At 34.7% G+C, this 23740-nt stretch overlaps 1 protein-coding gene across 20 annotated transcripts in view; it reads right to left on the bottom strand.

The window, feature by feature from the left end:
* The window catches only part of RIMS2 (regulating synaptic membrane exocytosis 2), a 647068-nt gene that overhangs the window by 118516 nt on the left and 504812 nt on the right, over positions 1-23740 (bottom strand). For 5 of the 20 annotated variants that reach the window (XM_023726000.1, XM_023725998.1, XM_023725999.1 and 2 more), the window contains one exon: positions 11307-11479. The exons of the other annotated variants lie outside the window; for them this stretch is intronic. In XM_023726000.1, the coding sequence (XP_023581768.1) occupies positions 11307-11479 (173 nt within the window). The remainder of the gene's footprint in view (positions 1-11306; positions 11480-23740) is intronic. 20 annotated transcript variants of the gene reach the window in all.

The raw sequence follows: 23740 nt of genomic DNA on the forward strand, positions 1-23740 counted from the left end.
TAAGGATACTGTTGATGTGTTGTGAGATTGTTAAGCGTTGTCGTAGGGCAACATGTGTAGTAACTGTTAAATGAGAAACTATTTTGTTCTGTAAGCCTTCATCTTAAGTGAGAATAGCAGCACAACTGGAAGTGTGTAGTCAGTGTCACTGAACTGTGCATGTAGACATTTTTGAAATGGTGTATCTTTGGCTATGTATATTTTCACCAAAAGAAGAAAAAAAGATCGAGAAGGGAGAGGGTTGACATGTAATGGGGTTGTTAACCAATGTCATAAAACAATGTGTACTACTGTTTCATGAGAAACTATTTGTTCTGTAGACCTTCACCTGAAGTACAATAAAAAAGAAAAAGAATACTTAAGAAAAAATTTAACAAATAAGTGAAAGACTTGTGCACTAGAAACTATAAAGTATTATTGAAAGAAAGTAAACATAAATAAATGGAAAAACATTCTCTGTTCATGGATTAGAAGACTTAATATTTTTAGTATGTCAATAATCATCAACTTGATCTACAGATTCAACACGATCTCTACTAAAAGCCCAGTTGCCTTTTTTTTCCTAGAAATTGACAAGCTGATCTTAAAATTCGTATGGAAATATAAGCAAGGCAGAATAGCCAAAGCATCTTGAAAAATAACGAAGTTGGGAGACTCACACTTCCCAATTACAAAATTTACTACAACACTACGTCAATCAAGAGTGTGTGGTTCTGGAATAAGGGCAGACACATAGCTCAATGAAACAGAATTGAGAATCCAGAAATAAACCATTACACTTATGGTCAATTGATTTTTAACAAAGATGCCAAGAAAATTCAATAGGGAAATGAATAGTCTTAAAAAAATGGTTCTCAGACAACTGGATATTCACATTTAAAAAAATGAAGTTGGAATCCCACCCCAAACCATACATTAAAATTAACTCAAAATGGTGTAAACATCAAAATATAAGAGCTAAAATTAGAAAATCTTAGAAGAAAACGTAGGTGTAAATCTTTGTGACCTTGGAATAGGCAACATATTCTTAGATAGGACATCAAAAGCACAAGCAACCAAAGAAAAAAACGGATAAATTGGACTCCATCAAAGTTAAAAACTTTGTGCTTCAAAGGACACTATCAAGAAAGTGAAAAAACAACCCACAGAATGGGAGAATATATTTGCAAATCATATAAGGACTAGTATCTAGAATATGTAAAGAACTCTAAAACCAAACAATAAGAAGACAACCCAAACTAAAACTGGGAAAAAGATGTGAACGAACATTTCTCCAAAGAAGACACACAAATGGTCAATTGGTACATGAAAAAATGCTCAATATTATTGGTTACTGGGGAAATGCAAATCAAAACCACAATGAGATAACACTTTGCACCACTAGGGTGGCTATAATAAAAAAGATGGACAATAACAACTGTTGGCAAGGATATGGAGAAACTGGAAGACTTACTGGATCTCTACATTGCTAATGGGAATGTAAAATATTGCATCTACTTTGGAAAAGAGTTGGCAGTCCTTTAAAAAGTTAAACACAGAGTTATTACATGACTCAGTAATTCCACTGTTAGGTATATCCCAAAGTAATTGAAAACATACATTAAACAAAACTTCTACGTAAATGTTCACAGCAGCATTATTCATAATAGCAAAAACTAGAAACAACCAAAATGTCTATCAACTGATGGATAAATAAACAAAATGTGCTACATCCATACAATGGACATTATTTAGCCATAAAAAGAAATTAAGTATTGATACATGCTCTAACATGGATGAACCTTGAAAATATTGTGCCATGTGAACGAAGCCAGATATAAAAGGCAGAAGTAGAAGAGCAAAAGCTTCTACTTCTTGTATGATCCCATTTTTATGAAATGTCCAAGATAGACAAAATCCATTTAGACAAAAAGTAGATTGTGGTTACCAGGAACTGGGAAGTGGGGAGAATGGAGAGTGAATGCTAATGGGTACAGGGAGACTTATGGTGTGATAAAAATGTTCTGGAATTAGATATTGGTAGTACTTGTACCCCTACGCGTCTGTCTGTCATACTGTGATGGCTTGTGTGTTTCTGTAATGCTGGAAACTATGCCAACAGTATTTCAAATACCAGCAGGGTCACCCATGGTATACAGGTTTCAGTGGAGCTTCCAGACTAAGACAGATTAGTTAGAAGGAACTAGTGGTCTACTTCTGAAAAATAGGCCAGTGAAAAACTTATGAATACCAGTGGAACACTGTCTAATATAGTGCTGCAAGATGAGCCCCTTAGGTTGGAAGACACTCAAAAATGACTGGGAAGAGCTGCCTCCTCAAAGTAGAGTTGACCTTAATGATGTGGAGGGAGGCAAACATTTGGGACCTTCATTTGCTGATGTGGCACGACACAAAATGAGAAGAAACAGCTGAAAATATCCATTAATAATTGGAATATGGAATGTACAAAGCATGAGTCTAGGAAAATTGGAAGTCGTCAAAAATGAAGTAGAACACATAAAGATTGATACCCTAGGCATTAATAAGCTGAAGTGGACTGGTACTGGGCATTCTGAATCAGATAATCATATGGTCTACTACGCCGGAAATGACAAATTAAAGAGGAATGGTGTTGCATTTATTGTCAAAAAGAACATGTCAAGATCTATCCTGAAGTACAATGCTTTCAGCGATAGGATAATATCCATTCACCTACAAGGAAGATCAGTTAATATGACTGTTACTCAAATTTGTGCATCAACCACTAATGCAAAGGATGAGGCAATTGAAGATTTTACCAACTTCTTCAGTCTGAAATTGATTAAACATGCAATCAAGATGATAATTACTGGTGATTGGAATGAGAAACTTGGAAACAAAGAAGAAGGGTCAGTAGTTGGAAAACATGGCCTTGGTGATAGAAACGAAGCTGGAGATAGCATGATAGAATTTTGTAAGGCCAATGACTTCTTCATTGCAAATACTTTTTTTCAACAACATAAATGGCAACTATACAGGTGGATCTCGCCAGACGGAAAACACAGGGATCAAATCGACTACATCTGTGGAAAGAGACGATGGAAAAGCTCAATATCATCAGTCAGAACAAGGCCAGGGGCCAACTGCTAAACAGACCATCAATTGCTCATATGCAAGCTCAAACTGAAGCTGAAGAAAATTAAAACAAGTCCACGAGAACCACAGTATGACCTTGAGCTTATCCAATCTGAATTTGAAGACAATCTCAAGAATAGATTTGATGCATTGAACACTAATGACCAAATACCGGATGAGTTGTGGGATGACATCAAGAACATCACACATGAAGAAAGCAAAAGGTCATTAAAAAGATAGGAAAGAAAGAAGAGACCAAAATGGATGTCGGAATAGACTCTGAAAGATGCTCTTGAATGCAGAGTAGCTAAAGTGAATGGAAGAAATGATGAAGTAAAAGCTTGACAGAAGATTTCAAAGGGCGGCTCAAGAAGATAAAGTAAAGTATTATAATGAAATGTGAAAAGACCTGGTGTTATAAAACCAAAAGAAGAAAACACTCAGCATTTCTCACGCTGAAAGAACTGAGGAAAAAATTCACGTCTCGAGTTGCAGTACTGGAGCATTCTATGGGAAAATACTGAACGACATAGGAAGAATCAAAAGAAGATGAAAAGAATACAAACAGTCACTGTACCAAAAAGAATTGGTTGACATTCAACCATTTCAGGAGATAGCATATGATCAAGAACTGATGGTACAAAAGAAGTACAAGCTGCACTGAAGGCATTGGTGAAAAACAAGGCTCTGAGAATTGAAAGAATATCAATTGAGATGTTTCAACAAATGCATGCAGCGGTGGAAGTGCTTACTCATCTATGGCAAGAAATTTGGAAGACAGCTACCTGGCCAACCAACTGGAAGAGATTCATATTTGTGCCTATTCCAAAGTAAGGTGATCCAACAGAATGTGGAAATTATTGAATGTCATTAATATCACACACAAGTAAAATCTTGCTGAGGATCATTCAAAAACAGTTGCAACAGTACATTGACAGGGAACTGTCAGAAATTCAAGCCAGATTCAGAAGAGGTTGTGGAACAAGGGATATCATTGCTGATGTCAGATGAATCTTGGCTGAAAGCAGAGAATACCAGAAAGATGTTTACCTATGTTTTACTGACTATGCAAAGGCGTTCAACTGTGTGGATCGTAACAATTTATGGATCACATTGCGTAGAATGGGGATTCCAGAACACTTAATTGTGCTCATGCGGAACCTGTACATAGACCAAGAGGCAGTCTTTCCAACAGAACAAAGGGATATTGCATGGTTTAAAATCAGGAAAGGTGCATCAGCGTTGTGTCCTTTCACCATACTTATTCAATCTGTACTCTGAGCAAATAATCCAAGAAGCTGGACTATATGAAGAAGACTGCGCCATCAGGATTGGTGGAAGACTCATTAACGACCTGTGATATGCAGATGACACAACCTTGCTTGCTGAAAGTGAAGAGGACTGGAAGCACATACTGATGAAGATCAAAAATTACAGCCTTCAATATGGATTGCACCTCAACAAAAATAAGGCAAAAATCCTCACAACTGGACCAATAAGCAACATCATGATAAACGGAGAAAAGACTGAGGTTGTCAAGAATTTCATTTTACTTGGATCCACAATCAACACCCATGAAAGCAGGAGTCAAGCAATCAAATGAAGCATTGCCTTGGGCAAATCTGCTGCAAAAGACCTCTGTAAAGTGCTGAAAAGCAAAGATGTCACTTTGAGAACTAAGGTGCGCCTGACCAAGCCGTGATATTTTCAATCACTTCATATGCATGTGAAAGCTGGACAATGAATAAGGAAGACTGAAGAAGAACTGACGCCTCTGAATTTTGGTGTTGGTGAAGAATACTGAATACACCATGGACTGACAGAAGAATAAATAAGTTTGTCTTGAAAGAAGTACAGTCAGAGTACTCCTTGGAAGCAAGGATGGCAAGACTTAGTCTCACAAACTTTGTACAGGATATCAGGAGGGACCAGTGCTTGAGAAGGACATCATGCTTGGTAAAGTAGAGGGTCAGCAAAAAAGAGGAAGACCTTCAACGAGATGGATTGACACAGTGCATGCAACAATGGGCTCAAATACAGCAATGACTGTAAGGATGATGCAGGACTGGGCAGTGTTTCGTTGTGTTGTAGACAGGGTCGCTATGAGTCAGAACTGACTTGATAGCATCTAACACCAACAGTACTTGCACAACTTTGTGAATGTACTAAAAGCTACTGAACTGTACATTTTAAAAGAGTAAATATCATATGTGAATTATATCTGAATTTTAAAAAATGAACCCTCTATAAAAGGTAATGGCATTATTTAAGTCATTATGCAATTCTCTTGGTGTCTGAGCTAAAACGCTGATTTTGAAGGCTTCCAACAGCCTATTTAGGCATAAAGAATTAAACTATTTAAAAGAGGATGGATAGCATCTATACATCACCAGTATCAGAATCACTGGGGGTGCTTATTTAAAAAAATGTAAATTCCCGGGCCTCACCTTAAACCTACAGAATCATAATTCTAGGGCTGATTTTCAAGAAATAGCATTTTGAAAAAGAAGTTCTCAGTTGATTTTTATGCACCATCATAAAACAGAGTAGAAATTATTTGGGTTTGCAAGATTTTCAGTAGTACAGGTCGTCCCCAACTTACAATGTATTTGAGTTACGATGAATTGCATTTACGACCATCTTTTTTTTTTATGTACTTCTTATTGTTAGTAATATATACTACATAAAATGTTGCAGTTCATAATTTGCTGATGTTATTCTCAGATGTTCACTCACGGATGTTCAAAGATAAGATTTATAAAGATACTGATGATAAAAGGCAATAATAATGAAAACCAAAAGAAAAAAGGTATTCGACTTACTTCAGAACGGACTTAGAGTCGTTGGAATTGAAGCCCGTTGTAAGTCAGGGACTACCTATATTAACTAGAAGATGGTCTTATTGAGAAATGAAAAAAACAAACAAATAAAAAAGAAAACATAAGCCATCAGTAATAAATCCATGGAAGAGCAAAGTCCATCAGTATGCCCTCTGGGATGAGTTAGCACTGAAACAAACTTTCAGAAGATCAAAAACTGTCAACTGGACCAATGGAGGAGTATTAAATACTGACCACAGAGATTCTGGAAACATCTGACAAATGACAGAAACTTATGTTGAGCTGTTTGTTTTACAGCAGTTAGTACAGAATCGGTCATCTCTTGAGTTAATGATAACAAAGCCAAACTATTAGTTAACAGACGATGCTTACTTTCCTGTGTATTAACTTCATCTAAGGTATTGAAAGGGAGTGCGAATCATCCATTCTTCTATTGACAAACTAAAAAGCACAGACAGATAGAGTGAGTAGGGACACATGGCAAAGTCAGCATGAGAATCTAGTACCTTAGATTCTTAATCCGAAGTTATTTTCATGACACACAGTGCTTCCCCTTCAAAGGTCTATAACATAGGCATAAACAGGCTGTATGCATTAAATTACATTGCATAGTCATGTAATTTTGTTTTCACATTTTAACTCTGATCTAAAGACTAATAAATATATCAACTGCAACGCTATTGAGTAAATATAGATAATAACAATAATTCAGCTTGCTCTTCTGAAAATTATAAGAAATTTTTGCTAGATGATTTAGATGGCTTAAATCTCAAAAAACTATTCATGAAAATTTGCACTGATATTATCTTTTTCTCTCAAGAAATTTTCCATATCAAGAAGAGTTGCTGAAAATAATTCTATTGGTGATTTTTTTAAAAAAGAGAAATGTAATTTCATAACATTTATAGACATGATTGAGAAATAAAAGTTTAGACAAAAAAGGGTTTCTTTTTTTGTTTTGTTTTGTATTATATGCCCAGAATAGGAGGAAGAATGGATGAAGAACTACCAACACGGTTGGTTTTGACAACACATCCACTCCTAACTTATTGACATGGTTAGGTTCCAAAGACCAGTTCATTATGTGAAAACTGGTATTATGCAAAAAAGGGGGATAACCACATCAGATCACAAAATATTCTATGGGACACTTATGTCCCTCTGGACTCGAGAAGCAGAAAATGTAAGTGGGTGCTATATGTCCCATTGATCATGAAAGTGTTACTGCCAGATATTTGTTGTTAATGCACAAAATAGTCAGTACATTTTTTATTATTGTTGTAAATGCAAAATATTAGATAACAAGACAGTCAATAAGTGAGGAGTAGGTGTACTATACTTGTCAATATTTGTTGTTACATCTTCCATTACAGATTTACTTAAGATTCTCTCTTTATGGCAAATTCTTTCATAAAGTATCCTTGTGAATTTGTTTAGATATCTTGATGACATTCTTTGGATATGAAGCTATACTTGAACATTCATCTACACATGGCTAAGAAACTTCTCTATCCTCAGGCTTAGCAGTTTAGAACCAGTTCTTAGTACAGTGCCTGAGAAGTTACCTGAATAAACACTGGTTGAATGAATGATTTATCCTTATCTATCAGCATTTTTTTTTGACCAGCTTACCAGATATATTAGCTTACCATCTAATGTAAACAGATACAAATTTTAAAACACACATTCACAGAGTGAGAAAAAAATAACAATCTAAATAGCAATTATAGTTTTGGATTTTAAAAAGTTTACCAAACATAATGATTGATGATATAGGGACATTTTACTAGACCTATATATGAGTGTGTAAATATAAATAGCTAAATGATGTACTATTATGTATAAATACTGCATGAATAATGAATGCATTATTTACTAGAAGCAGGAAAAAATTATATTCAAATATTTTACATTTTTGAATTTACTTTTTGCTACTTGTACATTTAGCAGACTAACTTTAATGTGACTTACTATAACACAAACAGCATAATTCTGTATCATGCAATGAGATCTGATTAGTGTACTGGAAGTAGTAATTGTAATGGATTTTGTTCATTGTAGTTTTATAGTGTGGAGCTCAATAGATACAACATTTTTAAGTATTAGCATTTATATAAATGCTTAAACTCTAAAGTCAGAATAAAATTTCTTCCTTTGTAAAACTTGGATTACAAGTGAAAGGCATAAAACGTCAATGATGCATTTTAGAATAAGATTATTTCCAATAATGTTGTATAACAACATAAGTTATTTTTGGCTTTTAAGCAACCTATGATTGTGTTTATCAACTATCAAAAAAAAATCTTGCTGGGAACAGTCAGGCATATTTTCCCTCAGAATAAAGTTCTTTGAGTTTATTCTAAGAAATAAAAGCAAATTCAAGATCATATGTTGCGATAACTGATAAAAAACCCCAACATTGTGTTACGAACAATTGCACTTGATACTTCTTGTCATCTTATGGAATATGTGTTCCCTAGAGAAAGCAGCATGGCTTCCTTTAATTTACATTTCCAGAAATATTATATGGTTACTTAAGCTGAATACAGTGCTTTGATGAATCAGATTGCTAGGAATATACCATCCTTCCCTTTTCCCTGTAAAATAATGTGCTCTTTTATTGAAGAAAATGATGAAGAAAGCAATATTAAAATACAGGGAGCTTAAGGTTATACTCTTTTCCAAACCACTGCCCTCCAAGCCAGGTAAGCCAGTATAGGTTTTTGGCTCCAGGCAAACACCCATGGGTTCATGTGTTCTTATCTATACAGTATATGGAGAAGAAAACACATTAGAGGCACACATTTTGCCCTGCTTTGGGAAGAAAGGAAATTTTGTCCCTTTCCAAGGAAATCTTGGAAAGCTTTTCTCTGTGAATTAATGATGGAATGATCCTAAGCCCCAAAATGAGAAAAAATGGTCACCTTTTTAATAAGCCAATGTAACTATCAAAAATTAGATAAATAATGAAGACAGGCTTAAAGTTACTGGTTTAGACTCAAATCACAAAATATGCCTAATTGAAGATTCATTTTTAGTTTAACGCCTAACCATTATAGACAAACTTTCATAGGTCACAGACATAGTTAAATGTACTAATCTAAGGGGTAAAAGTGAATTGTCATTGACTAAACTAACTGTATATCCAAGTGATAAATGTCAGTCCCAATTATCTTTCTCATTAATTATGATTAAAGCACAAACTTGGGTTTTGATATAACAATGTAAAATTTGGCTCTCAATAGGATATTGCTTATCAAGTAGACTTTGTACTAACATAATATCAAATTCTAGACTACTAGAAAACTCAGTTCTTCCAAAACGTAGATGATGTGCAATTCTCAGTCTTAGATAATTGTAATTAAACCAACACATCCTCTTAAGCAAAAGGATTACATACTTAGGTTGATCTGATTTTTAGTATAGCACTGTAAAGCTAGCTTTATTCTCACCTTACTCCTTGTGTCATGAAAATAAAAACATGTAGTTGTTTTTATGTTGCTGGTTGGGTTTTTTGCCCTGCCTTTATCTCTTGTTCCAAGTCGCTTCTCTGGCAGTTCTCTAGCTGAAATAAATTTCTAAGAGGGGCCTAATCCAACACATTTGCTTTCTAATAAGCCCTGGGACATCTATCTTTTCAGTTTCTGCTTTGTAACCTTCCTCAGGCCTTTAACTGTACTAGAACCCACAAAAAACTACAAAAAAGAAAAGAAGCAGAGACTGAATAAAGCTTACTTTTTGCTACCTATTTTGCCACTCATTTTTGAAGTTCATTCTCAGCACATATTTCTTATTAACTAGGCTCAAATTTTTCCGACTCCTCAGAACCTCATTTTAAAGGTTTTGCCCTCTTTGCCTTTGAAGCAGTCTTTACTATTTGTAAAAATTTGCAAGTTTCTCTTCTCACTCAGCTCTTTAGACTATATTCCTCTACAAATGGGAAAGACAAACAGTCATTCATGTTAAAGGGAAATTTAAATATGATTCAGTAATCATTGAGAACTCATAAACCAAATAAATCAGACTCTCAGAGCTAGTGGATACAGATTAATGACTACTGTTTAATAAATCAATATGATTGATAATAATTTGCCAATACATTAATAGGTTGTAGTAGAAGCTAAGTAGATGAAACACAAGAAAAATAAACCAAATATAAATGGCAAAATCGTTTTTAGGAGTAGGAAAAGGACTACTTTACTAATGGGAAATGTCTACATAAATAAGCAAATTTTACCTGGCATCATCTTGTGAGAATCGCCTTTGCAAATCCTCTTTATTCCACTGTTGTTTTTCTTTCCCTTGCTCAGGTATATCTTGTGTTTTTTCCTCGTCTCCTGATTCTTTGTTTTTCTCCTTATTACAGGTTTTTGTAATCTCTTTCCCCTTCCCATTCTCATGAATTCTTTCTTCCTTTACCTCTTCCTCCTTATGAACTATCTCTTCATGCTTATCCCCTTCTTTCCCTCCCTTTTCTATTCCCTTTGGTCTTTTGAAAGCAACACAAATCGAAGGCATGCAAATAAACACAAAAAGAAAAAAGGAAATAAAGTCAAGAAAGAAATGCATAAGAAATTAAACAGAAAGGTAATGAAAAGCTATTAAAACCTAAGTAAAAAGTGTATCTTTTAAACATTGAAAACTTTTTTCAGTATACATCACAGCAGTACTGTGTAAGCAACACTTAATCATAATTGTTTTTAAATTACATTTTTATTTTATGACCTTTTATAGAAACAAGGTGAAAGATCGTGTTCTCTCCAATATAGGTATTTTTATTCCAATAGGAGTAAAACAGTTAATTAGCTCAGGTGCCCATAAATGTATAGATTAGGTGAGAAATTCAAGTTATACCAGCATATATTTCATTTACAAATTTCCTTGAGAAGCTGAGGACTTCTTCCATACATTTATAAAAACTTCAGGAGGATGGGAGAGCATCCTATTAAAAAGGTAATAATCTTATGTTTTCTGAATCTTTAAAATGTATTCAGTAAAAAATGAAAACCAAAAAAAAAAATGAAACTCCAAAAATATTATTTTTCTATGTCTTCACTTAACTGTCACTTTAAGTTCAGTAAAAATATATTAATAACAACATCATTTTTAACTAGAACGTTAAAAAAAACTAATCATATACTTCAAATAATCTAGTAAGCAAAACTGTCATCAGTTCCATAAAATTTTTTTCTATACAAGAAGTTTAAAATGTACCCCAAAATACAATGAAAAGTAATGTATACAGAGTTCTTATTGCCCAAATGATGTATCTTAACCTTTTAGGAAAAAAGAATTTTGAGTTTGTACAAAGGAAAAATAAAGACTTTCTAAAATCTATTTAGAAGAGATTTTTGCTGAAGTCCCCTTACTCACCTGATTTTCTTGTTTCCTCTTGGCCGTTCTGACTGGACAGACATGTAGCTTGTGCTGCTGAAACGAGAAGCACTACTAGTCCTTGAAACCGCAGATATATCACTTACGTCACTGTCCGAAGATTTAGTGGAAATATTATCTGCCCCTCTATGAGGATCCCATCCTGATCGATACTGTTAACACAGATTGACAAATATGCAGAAGTTGTCAGTATTACCACACAAAGCAGTTATTAGCTTTCTCCAATTTCAGCACTTTAATTGTCCACAGAGGATACTGCAAAACCCCACTCAGTTGCATATAAAACAAAAGTGAATGGCAATTATCCTAAAAGAAAAATTCAATTTATATGTAACCCTTGTTTTTAGCAAAGGCAATTAGAACATTTTCACCACACCCCAGTGAGGACCATCTAAACAGTTTCAAAACAGCAATGGCCTCAGGGAAGAGCGTTTAGGTAAAATCTAGGAAATAAACATTTGGCTTGATATTAGGAAGTAGAAATTTTTATATCTGAATAAAATTGGAAAAAACAGTATGATAAAGTTGCCATTGTAACTTATAACAAACAATTCTAGTAGCCATCAAAGTTTCTCTTTCATCCATTATGCTTCACTGAAAACCTAGAGATAATAAAAAAATCTAATTATTAAAACACTAACTCTTTTAGAAATGCCAAGAAAAAGAAAAAAGTTTAATTTTAAATGATTGCTGGAATTTTGATGAATCCTAGAAATATTAGAAAAAGTCATTATTATTTACAATAGTTCAAACTTCCTGGAATTAAAATAATTAGATAGTTATCTGGCACAGCCAGGATGTAGGATGTTCTGGGTGTTCAAATATTCTGGTAAATTGAAAACTATCATAAACACTTTATGTTAATGACCTATTCTCATAAAATACATTTAATGTAAAAACTAATGGACATAATTTTATTTTATTTTTGACAACAAAAGATAACTTGCTGGGAGTCAGCATGTTGAGATGTAACAAGTACAGACTTTGGAATCTGGAAAACCTAGGTTTGAGTAAAATTCTTACCAGCTGTGTAAACCTGAGCAAGTTATTTAACCTTTAACAGCCTGTTTAAAAGACAATAAGAATAATATCTTCCTTGCAAGGTTGTTTTGAAAATTAGAAATAATATATGTCAAGTGCACAATATGGTGTCTGGCATAATGTAAATGTAGCCATGTTTATTACCGTACCAATATTCAGTATTCTTACTAATATCATCAAATATGGTTATTACTAGGTTAAGAGAATATCTCCTAGATATTTTCTTTATATGCATTTCAAACACAGTGCTGAAACACTCTTATCTAATCAAATTTGCAGTGGAGACTTTTCTAATCATAGATACTAGTAAATTTCACAAAGTCTTAGAAAAATGATTATCTTATATAAACCACTTACTGTAATTTCAAGAATCATTATTTAATAAAAACCCCTTATAAATAACAATTCATTGCAAATATTAGATAGATATAAACATTTTGGCCATGATAAATTGAATGAATGGCAACAGGGTGTAGTATAAACATTAGATCAGATTCAAATAATATGGTTTTTTCCCCGGGTCTTCCAGTATCTAGCTACATATTTCTGAGTCAGTTAATAACTGATCCTTTTCTTCAAATGTAAAATAAAAGGATTATTTCTAAGGTTCCCTAAAGTTTTAATAGTCAAATCTATTTATCTAGAAATATACACTCACATTAGGTGAGAAATTGGCTTTTGTTATTCCGCTTTAACTTTCCGTATTGTTGGATAGAATTTCAGTCATCAAAATGAATACAAATCAATTCTTCAAAAAATTGCTGCCTTTCCCCAGGTAATATCTGTGTAAACAGTGCTGTCGTGTTTGATTTTAAAAGGAAGATTACTTACTTACAGTAAATTTATTTGGAAGAAAATTCAGCTCACTTCATTGGTTTTCTTAACTAATTTCATTTTAAAATACCAAAAGCAATTTACTTTAAACAAGAATATCTTCAGCCATTGCCTAGAATAACATTTCAATGGGTATAGCCAACATTATATATGTTAATTATCTATGCATATATATATATACACATATATAAAATGTATTATATATATATGTTTTCACTAAATTTATTAAAAGTAAATTTGATATCAAGTTGAGACATATATGGAAGTCTTTTATCTTTTTTTTTTGAGATTTAGTTTATATGAAAAAAATCAAAGTTTTAGAAGCTATAAAATTATTTCAGTAGATACTGTACTGTATTTGGGAGATTTTATTTTTATCATTTTTATAATTCAAAAAGAGAAGCAGTCTCCTATTTTATCTTTTAAAATAATTTATACTGGATAGAAAAACAGTTTAGGCATTATATTTGTTTCTTTGGTTCATGGGACTATTGTATCATCTAAACTCAAATGAAAAACTGAAAGTTTTATTTCTAGGGGGCAGTAGAGGTAACAATTATGAGCACATGCTCTGGAGTGAGATGGCATACTGGGTCCGAATTCTGGCTACATAAATTATAAGGTTTGTGATCTTGAGCTAGTTAGTTTCTCTAAATCTCAGTTATTCATCTGCTAAACTGTGGATAACAATGGTACCCATCTCTGAGGTTGCTGCAAGGATTAAATATGACAATGTGTGTAAAGCACTTAGCACGAAATATCTGACACATAGTAAGTGTGTAATAAATGACAGATGATAATGATGAGGATGTAGTAGCTGAATACCGGCTTATTATCAATTCCAGTAATATCTTTATCTAAAGAAATGTTAGGTAGATACACCAGAAATAAATATATTAAGACTGTACTAAACTACAATAAAAAATATAACTTTTTCCAAACGTATCCAAGGGTTTATTTAAAAAAAAAATACGTTTATAAAGTAAAATTAAAATACTAGACCAAATTTTTCTCCTAACTTTGAGTATATTCTCAGGTCTCACCTTCCCCATTTGACCAGGTTCATCCATATCCCATCCTCTTATAGAACTACTGATTTCCCAACTGCAGTTTAACAAATAGCTTTATCTCAGCAGGAAATCTATATGACACTTTTTGGCTGAGGCTGATATGCCTCATTTTTAATTGACTCTGGTACCTTATCCTGACATCCAAATCTGCCTGGTACCTGTGTATCCCATGCCTCTGCAAATGGTTTTTGTCTAATTTGCTTTGCCTTCATCTCTGAATCCTAACTACTTACTTGAATCCTTACTTAATTAGGATTCTGGCTTGCTTGTTCTAGGCTTTGTCTTTTAGCTATCATGACTTTTGAACCTTTTGCTGTGAGTTATATGTGCATACAGGCTAGCCTAAGGCTTACTATTTTCTTTAGTTTTTAAAACACATATGGCCATGGTGTGCATTACAGTTATCTTTGGCTGAGATCTCCCAGATGATCTACTTTGCTGTGATGAAATTTTAGATATGCAATATTTAAGAAAAGATAAGATTTCCCATACTATACCTTTATACATTTTATGTAATTCATCACATGCTATTTCAAACCCTCCACTAGAATATAAACTCCTAAGGGTCAGGACAACATCGTCCTCATTTTGTATACCTTTTAGAACCTAAGAATAAGAGCCTTAATTACTCTGAGGTTTAGCGTTCTTACCAGTAAAATATGACAATGTCTATTCTCAAGATTTCTTTTGTGAGGAATAAGGGAAATACTATATTCAAAATACCCCAAAATACCAAATAACATATAGTTGCTGCTCAATCCCGGTGCCAAAAGCAGAAGCTCATTAAAGAATTAAAAGGAATAGTTTATATAAAGAAGGATTAGAAATTAGCTAAAAGTTCTAGTTTGATGCTGCTGTTGATATCCACTCAAGGCTTGCAGCAAATGCTTTTCTCTGCTGACCTTTATCTTTAGGATATAGCTCAGGCTTCCATTACAAATAGATACAGTGAGAAATTCAGAAAGTGAGAGAAATAAGAAAAATATTTTTATAACTTCAAAAGAACATATTTTCAATTTATTTGGAATATAACATCTTCACATATATAATTCACAGAAGACAGAAATTTAAGTAATAAATGACCTAACACTGGGTTTTACACTTAAGATGGTTAAATGTATTTTTGCTTCGCCTAAGGTAAAACAGGAGCCCCGGTGGTACAGCGGTTAAGCGCTCGACTGCTAACTGAAAGGTTGGGAGTTTCAACGCATTAGCTGCACTGTAGGAGAAAGATGTAATAGTCTCCTTCTGTAAATACTACAGCCTTGGAAACCTTATGGGGCAGCTCTACTCTGTCCTTAAAGAGTCACCATGAGTTGGAACTCACTTGATGACAATGAGTTTGGTTTTTTTGGTTTTAACTGGGGATCATTAAATCTTGGAAGAGAGTAAAGATGTTTTTCCCGACAACATTTTGATGTTTTGTACATTACTACTAAGCGGATATGCGCCAGAAAAATTTACAGGAAATGATTATTCTTCAGGATGTTCCAGACTCTAAAGACTTCCTAAGTGGCCTCTAAAAGTTAATGTTAATGTTCTCCCTATGTATCTCGCATTAGTGGAAAGTAACAGTGTATCCACAAAACTCTATTGAGAAGGTTATTATTAAAATTCTAGGATAACATGCTTGAAAAAAAAGATTTAAATTTCTTAAATAAAATTTTCATTTTTCTGAATAATCCTCATTTCAAGTTCTTAGGTTAGGTAACTTTCTGGTTTTGATTTCTCTATAGCATCTCAGCAACTCTGGTTGTTTGAACTTTGTACATGAGCTTCTCAGACAAAAGATGGGGGTGGAATTAAGAGCATTCCTTTAAACATTGCTTGTCTTCAATTTAATAAATCTTAACAGAAAACTGCTATGTGTGGTATAAAACTCTAGTTCTGGTAATTGGCTGTTGCAAAATACTGGGTAGTAAGAAAGGCCAATTTTGAAGAAAAAAAGAATAAAAACAAGCTTTATGCCATCAAGAAGTAATTGGAGTAAAATTTATGCCTTATCCAGAAAAGAAACTCAAAGAGAAGATCAAAACAAAGGAAAAAATTAGGGCAAACAAGAGAAAGGGGAGACGGAAGTTCTTGGCAGGGTTCTTGACATCAGTCTGGGGGTCTGGTGGAGGGGACAAGAACCCAGCTGAGAGAGACCTGGCAATGCAGGCAGTAAATAATCATGGGAGTAAGAAAGTGCTCTCATTTTCCCCGAATTATTTTTATTTCAGATTAAAATTCAGAGTAGTCATTGCCCTTTACTAGTACCACAATTGCAGGCTTCCAGATGATTTTCTCTTCTGTCCTAGCCAAGGCTCTTATTAGTGCCTGATTTGAATACTGCACTGTTCAAAAATGTGTTTGCCAGAGATAAGTTTGTTTAGATAGGACTCCTAAAGAGGGTGTTGTATGCTGATGATCTAAACTTGAGAAGAAGGTGGTGATAAAAGGCCACAGAAACTTGAGGGCTTATTTAAGATTTAGTCTTTTAAACAATATTCTCCAAGTGGAATTCCAGTTTGGGAGATTTCTAGAAGATACAGAGCTCAAGGAGAAGCATTCTGCAGTAAAGTAGAAGCCTAATAAATATCACTGTCAGTCTGGAAAGGAGTCAAGAAGCTAAAATTTTCCCCAGAGACTGACACACTGAGTGTTCTTCAGGCCTGATGGCATCTCCAGTCTGGTATAGTAATAAAACTTGGGAGAGAGTTATTATATGACTACTCTGTGACAGGGATTGTTCTAAATAATGTATGTGAATCTGAGACCTTAGGAGTTGGTCTTTGTGATAGAGTAAGAAGGAAGGGCTGTCATGTAGGGTAAGCCATACTTTAACATCCTTTCCATAAGCTAAAAGTCTAGTCATCCTCCAAAGTATGGTTTAGATGCCACCTCCTCTGTGAAGTCTTCCTTAATGCCTTCCAGAAGAATTAATCACTGCCTTCTGGCTGTTCCTAAGCTACTTTATTTATGTCTTTCTTATAGTTTTATCATAATATTATGTGGTGTGTATCTATGTATCTCTAGATTATAAACTGCTAGATTATAAACTCCCTGATGATAATGACACTATCTTATTCATCTTAATATGTGTATCATTGAGATCAGTGCCGGGCACATAGTAGGAACTCAGTGAATGTCTAATGAATGGACTGTTTTACCTGGGCTATAGAAGTAGTATCTGTATTAAGTATCAAATCGGAGCATAATATACTGTAATAGCTGACTAGAATTCAGTCACCTAATCATTTTATTCTCTATGGTGAGCATAGGCAGTGATGTGCTGGTAAATGTTTAACTACTCTCTAGGGAAAAATGCCCTAATTTGCAGCATTTGCTGACTTTCGTGGAATAAACACTGCTCCCATAGCTGATTTCAAGTTACCAAGTGGTCACTGAACACAGAGCTGGATACATCACTGTGCGTGGGGTTTAGAAATCCATGCATTGTTTGTAGGACTCACTAGGACTCTTTGGGAGACAATGAGTAGGGAACAATAATATGTATCTGTAAGTAACTCATCGGGGAAATGTTGTGAAACATGGAACAGAAAGAATAACTTGAGGCCAAAAGCCATGACTAAAGACAGTGTAGCCCTTAGCTTTAGCCAAGACTTACTAAAGAGCCAACTGTCTGTTGGTCTGAAGGAAATTTATAAATAATTTTCCTGGAGAATTTGTAGAGGAAGAATTACTGCTGGTAGTCAGTTATGACTTTCCCAAAGGCTTGGCTCGGTGGGAACTCTTAGTAAATCAGCTGTTCCTTAATAAACATCATCCTTTATTTACATCCACTGATTCCTTGTAATTTTCAGAGATGAAAATGCCAGTTTTGTAATGAAATCTCAGATTTAGAGATGTTGGGTAGTTGCAGAGCTCATGCTTTTGCCTTCACCAAATGCATTTATCACTTTCTCAGAGTCTATAACTCTCCACCTATTCTCAACTGCCATTTACTGAAACTGTCCAAAAAAAAAAAAATCACCAATGACATTTTAACTTATTAGTCAGTGGTGTCTTTCTTTCTTGATTTTGTAATTGATTACATCTGATACTGTTGAAGTCGTTTCTTGGATGGCTTCTCCCCTACCCCCTGACTCTTCCTTCTTAATCTCCTTTGCTGGTTTCTCTTTCCCTAACTTGATTTTAAATTATATTTTCCCAAAGTTTCAAACTTTAGCCCTCTTTTCTTTTCACTATACATATTCTTCCAGGAAAAGCTAATCAGTTTCTCTGCCTTTAACTTCACTTAATGAGTAAGAAATCTCTACCTGCTGTTCAAGCCTTTCTCCCAAGCTTCGGTACTACATTATGTGTTAACAGGGCATCTTTCATATGTAGTCTTGCATATGAAATTCGATATGCCCAAAACTTAATTTATCCTGTTTCACTCCAGACCAGCTATTCTTGCATCTCCTATATCATCTGCCATATTTAGTAGGCTCAATATCCAAAAAAGCACAAAACCTAGAAAACTTTGTGTTATCTTTGACTCCTCATTCACTATACTGCTATATCTAACCAGTTAAGAAATATTACTTACTTTATGGAGCCACATATCATATTGCTATTTAGCTGTTTGGGGTTTATGAATGGGCCCTTTGTCTTTTGGTAATTATAACATTTTACACCTATTTCTTTGTGGCAGTTGCTGCTGAATGCCTACCCAATATTCCTTCTCCCCTTTTGTTTTTAACTAAAAGAATCCAGATTTATTTTGGAGGTTTAAATGGAATCCTTGGGTGGTGCAAAAAGTTAATGTGCTCTGCTGCTAACTGAAAGGTTGGTGGTTTGAGTCCACCCAGAGGCACCTGGGAAGAAAGGTTTGGGGATCTACTTCCGAAAAATTAGCCATTGAAACCCTACAGAGCACAGTTTTACTCTGACATACATGTAGTCACCATGAGGTGAATAGACTTGACAGCAACTGGTTTTTAAGAAAATGAAACTACTTTATTTTTCAGGCTCCCTTGTAGCTAGGGTGATCATTTGACATGAGTCTAGCCTCTGAGACGTAAGCAGGACTCTACTGGGTGGGGTTTGGGGAGTGCTATTGCTTTCCTGCCACCATGCTTCTGTCAGTTTGTCGTACTGTGGTGCCTCGTGTGTTGCTGTGATGCTGGAAGCTATGCCACCAATATTTCAAACACCAGTAGGGTCACCTATGGTGGACAGGTTTCAGTGGAGCTTCCAGACTAAGACAGACTAGGAAGAAGGACCTGGTGGTCTACTTCTGAAACAATCAGCCCGTGAAAACCTTATGTTTGATATTGCTGCCAGAAGATGAGCCCCTCAGGTTGGAAGGCACTCAAAATACAACTGGGGAACAGCTGCCTTCACAACCAATGCCCACGGAAGCAGCAGTCAAGAAATCAAATGATGCATTGCGCTGGGCAAATCCACTGCAAAAAAACTCTTCAAAATGTTGAAAAGCAAAGATGTCACTTTGAGTACTAAGCTGTGCCTGACCATAGCCATGATATTTTCAATCGCCTCCTATGCATGTGAGAGCTGGACAATGGATATGGAAGATCAAAGAATAATGGATGCCTTTGAATTATGGTGCTGGTGAAGAATATTGAATATATCATGGACTGCTAGAAGAACGAATAAGCCTGTCTTAGAAGTATAGCCAGAGTGCTCCTTGGAAGTGAGGATGGTGAGACTTCATCTCACATACTTTGGACATGTTATCAGGAGCGACCAGTCCCTGGAGAAGGACAGCATGCTTGGTAAGGTAGCGGGTCAGTGCAAAAGAGTAAGACCCTCGACAAGATGGATTGACACAGTGGCTGTAACAATAGGTTCAAACAGCAACCACTGTGAGGATGGTGCACAACTGGGCAGTGTTTCGTTCTGTTGAACGTGGGGTCGTTAAAAGTCAGAACCAACTCAATAGCACCTAACAACATTTCTTTCCAGATGAGAAAGGGGCTGACACAGCTAGTATAGCTATTTGTCTTTCCTCTTCCCTTTTTGTTCGGAGTTTAAACATGAGCTTGTGGTGCAGTAGCTATTCTGTGAAAACAGCTGTCACAAATCAGTCTTTTTGTCAGAATAGGGGAGCAGAGAGTCAGATGGTGCTTGGCTACTTAAGCAGTAGCACTAACCCTGGGCTACTGTTTGGACTCCTTGTTGTGTAGGGGGAAGAATCCCATAATTATAATCTTTGTCAGGTTTTTTGTTATGGACAGCTGAATGCAAACATGACCACTCTTCTTGTTCTGTGTCAGAAAAAGTTATTTTCTGACCTAATGGTATAAAGGCATATTCCTATGATGAAAATCATAATGTAGTCATCTAATTGTGACGACAGGCAGTGTATCACAGTAACCCCAGGGATTTAGAGCTGAAAAATCTGGGTATGTAACTTCTCTCTTACTTGTTAGTTGCCAGAGATTCCAACTCATGGAGATCCCATGTGTTACAGAGTAGAACTGCTCCATATGGTTTTTCTTGGCTATAATTTTAATGGGAGCAGGTTGCCAGGCCTTTTCTTCCATGATACAGCTGCGTGGCTTTGAACTGCCAACCTTTAGGTCAGCAGCTGAGAACAAACTCTTTGCACCACCTAGTAGTCATGTAATCTTTGGCAAGTCTTTTAACTTCTCTGAATCTGTTTCTATCGCTATAGAGTGGAGTTAATACCTGCTTCATAGGTCCAATGTGAGCTTTAAATGAGATCACAGATCTAGATATACAGTAAATATTAACCAAAGATAATAATTAGGTATAGTGTATGATAAAATTAAAGGAGCTCTGAATTGTGGTACTAAATTTTTATCATTCTATTATTTCAAAATTTTTATCATTACTTGAAAGAAATTGAAAAGAGCAATGAAAACTTTATAAATAGATTCCTAATTTCAAAGGACAAGACATTGTCCTTTGACACCAGATTGACTTATTTATTTAGGGTAGGATAACACCAAATCTGACTTGGAAATTCATGTTTTTCATTCTTGAAACTGTTCTGCCTACATTAGTTTTTATAATTATACTTTATAGCAAACAAAATAAAATCAAGGGAAGTAATATTCCATGACTAAAATACTGGTAATAATTTTTATGGTTTGCAAACAATTTTCAAATATTTTACATATAATTTTCTCTCCCCAACATCTGAAGGAGTAGCTATTATTTTTACATTTTATAGCTCTATGGGAGCCCTGGGAGCGCAGTGGTTAAGAGCTATGGCTGCTAATCCAAAGGTCGGCAGTTCGAATCCACCAGCTGTTCCTTGGAAACGCTATTGGGCAGTTCTACTCTGTTCTATAGGGTTACTATGAGTCAGAAGCAGCAATGGGTTTGGTTTTTATAGATTACATGTAATGTAACATATTAACACTTAATCATTTATTGATTTAGTTACATCTGCATAAAGTAAACGTTTATTTTTTCCTTTCTCAACAGCTTTAATGAGTCTTAAATTTATTTTTATGCCCCCTACTATTCAATAATATCTCAAACTCATGCCATCTGAAATATCTGTCTCAATCAAGAGTGTTCTCAAAGTTGTTTCTCCTCGGACCCTCATTTATTAGTAATAGTATCTCATTCTGATATTCATAGTACTTTGTTTACATCCAAGTTGAGGGAGGGTAGAACAGAACGCCTGCTGCTAGTTCAAACCAACAGGCTCGTTAGTTCTCCAGAAGAGTCCTCTAAAAACACTTATACCATTATTATGACTAGATGTTTTTCCAAGCCTTTAGAGGAGAGACTCAAATGGTCTAGCTAGAATTAAGGAAAATCATAAAGAAACCTTTCCTAGCCACAAGAATTGCTGGCATGAAGTCTTTTGTAAACATCTTTACATAATACAAAGCTTGTATGATTTTTAAAATTATTCATTTAGAGACTTTGTATACACTTTATTGGGATATAGCATGGAGACACTACAGATACTAAGTGACAATCTAACATCTCAAAACATGCAAGAGAAATAAAACTTGAGAGTTTAGCAGTAGATTGATGCCCTGAGAATATGAAACAGGCAGAAACACAGGAAAAATAAGTGTGTTCTGGTCAATTGGCTGGGGATATGAAGTGGGGCTCCCTCTCAAATAGTAACACTTTAGAAGGTAGTGTAGTAACTCCAGGTACTTATATGTAGGAGAATCAGGGCTACATAACAGACTTAATAACCACATGATATTAAAAAACCTTGAAGGGCCTGAGAAGTGCCCTGACCCATCAAACTCAGGCCTAGGGAAGATATAGCTATATTCTGCTGAAAATCTGGAAGAGGTCCATTACTCTCATTGCCTGTGTGAGAGGATAGAGCAGTGTCACTTGGGTTTGCAGTAAGACAAATTTAAAATAATCAAAAACTATCATACAAACTATCTCAAAGAGATTCTCTATGTTCTATTGAAATAAGCCTTTATACGCCATTTAAAATTCAGCTAATCCTTTTTAGGGGGCAGAAAATTGATAAGGGCATAAGAAGCTACATGCTCATCCTCTGGGACTAGACTCTAGAGACTGTTAACCTTGCTATGAGTATTCCTAGTTATGAAAATGACCTGAAAAGGGCTGACCAATCAGAAAATCTCAGCCATTTTCTTTGTTAGGGATTTGCATTGAGCTAGTGCATTTTAGTTCACCCGTCAAAATGGAGTTCAACTGTCAGGTTTTTTTAAAAAAAATACTCCTATGCTATATGTCATAATAAATAATAAACATAAGTACCATTATTGGCCACTCCCATGTGCCAGGCAGAGTGCTGTACCTTTTTACATAAATTCCACCTCCTGACGTTATCACCAGTCAAAAGTTCCTTCTCTCATATGAGATATATTTCAAAATTAGCTATATTATTTCTAGACTGGTATAGTTATGTTATTTAACAATCGTTAAAACTGATGAAACAGATATACTCAAAATTTCAATGTTTGGTAAAACATTAGTATATTTATTTTCCTAATAAATAATATCTGTAATACTTCCAATTGAAAAAAAATTTATAACTAACTTTTGTGCTCATGAACAAAACTATTTTACAATAAATTTATAGGTATGTTCAAGGTATAGTTAGCCAAAGTTAAACTGAAATTATAGATAAGGATGATTCCATATTGCCCCAATAATTGATTGACTAAAGGTTTTGACATAAGTGTCTCTTAAAACTTTGCTATCAATTATTTGGCATAAAGTAATTATTGGTGTAGTACATATAAATTTATTCTCTAAATCATAATGATTATGCCATAAATTAATAAAAATATATGTAGATTCAATCATTTGTGAGAATACATCTAGTAGAGGTCTGACACTGATTAGAGTTTATTGAATCAATGAATGAAATAACATTAGAATGAAGGAAGTGAAATACAGAAAATCTAGTTTGAATCTAATTTTACAGATTAGGATATAAGATTAAACGATCTTCTTAATGATAAGACTGCCTAAAAGCCAGGTGTTAATGGCATCCCTGTTGTCGTCTAGTTGATTCTGACTCATAGCGACCCTGTA

The sequence above is a fragment of the Trichechus manatus genome, unplaced genomic scaffold, assembly GCF_000243295.1.
Source record: "Trichechus manatus latirostris isolate Lorelei unplaced genomic scaffold, TriManLat1.0 scaffold00009, whole genome shotgun sequence".
Lineage (NCBI taxonomy): Eukaryota > Metazoa > Chordata > Mammalia > Sirenia > Trichechidae > Trichechus > Trichechus manatus.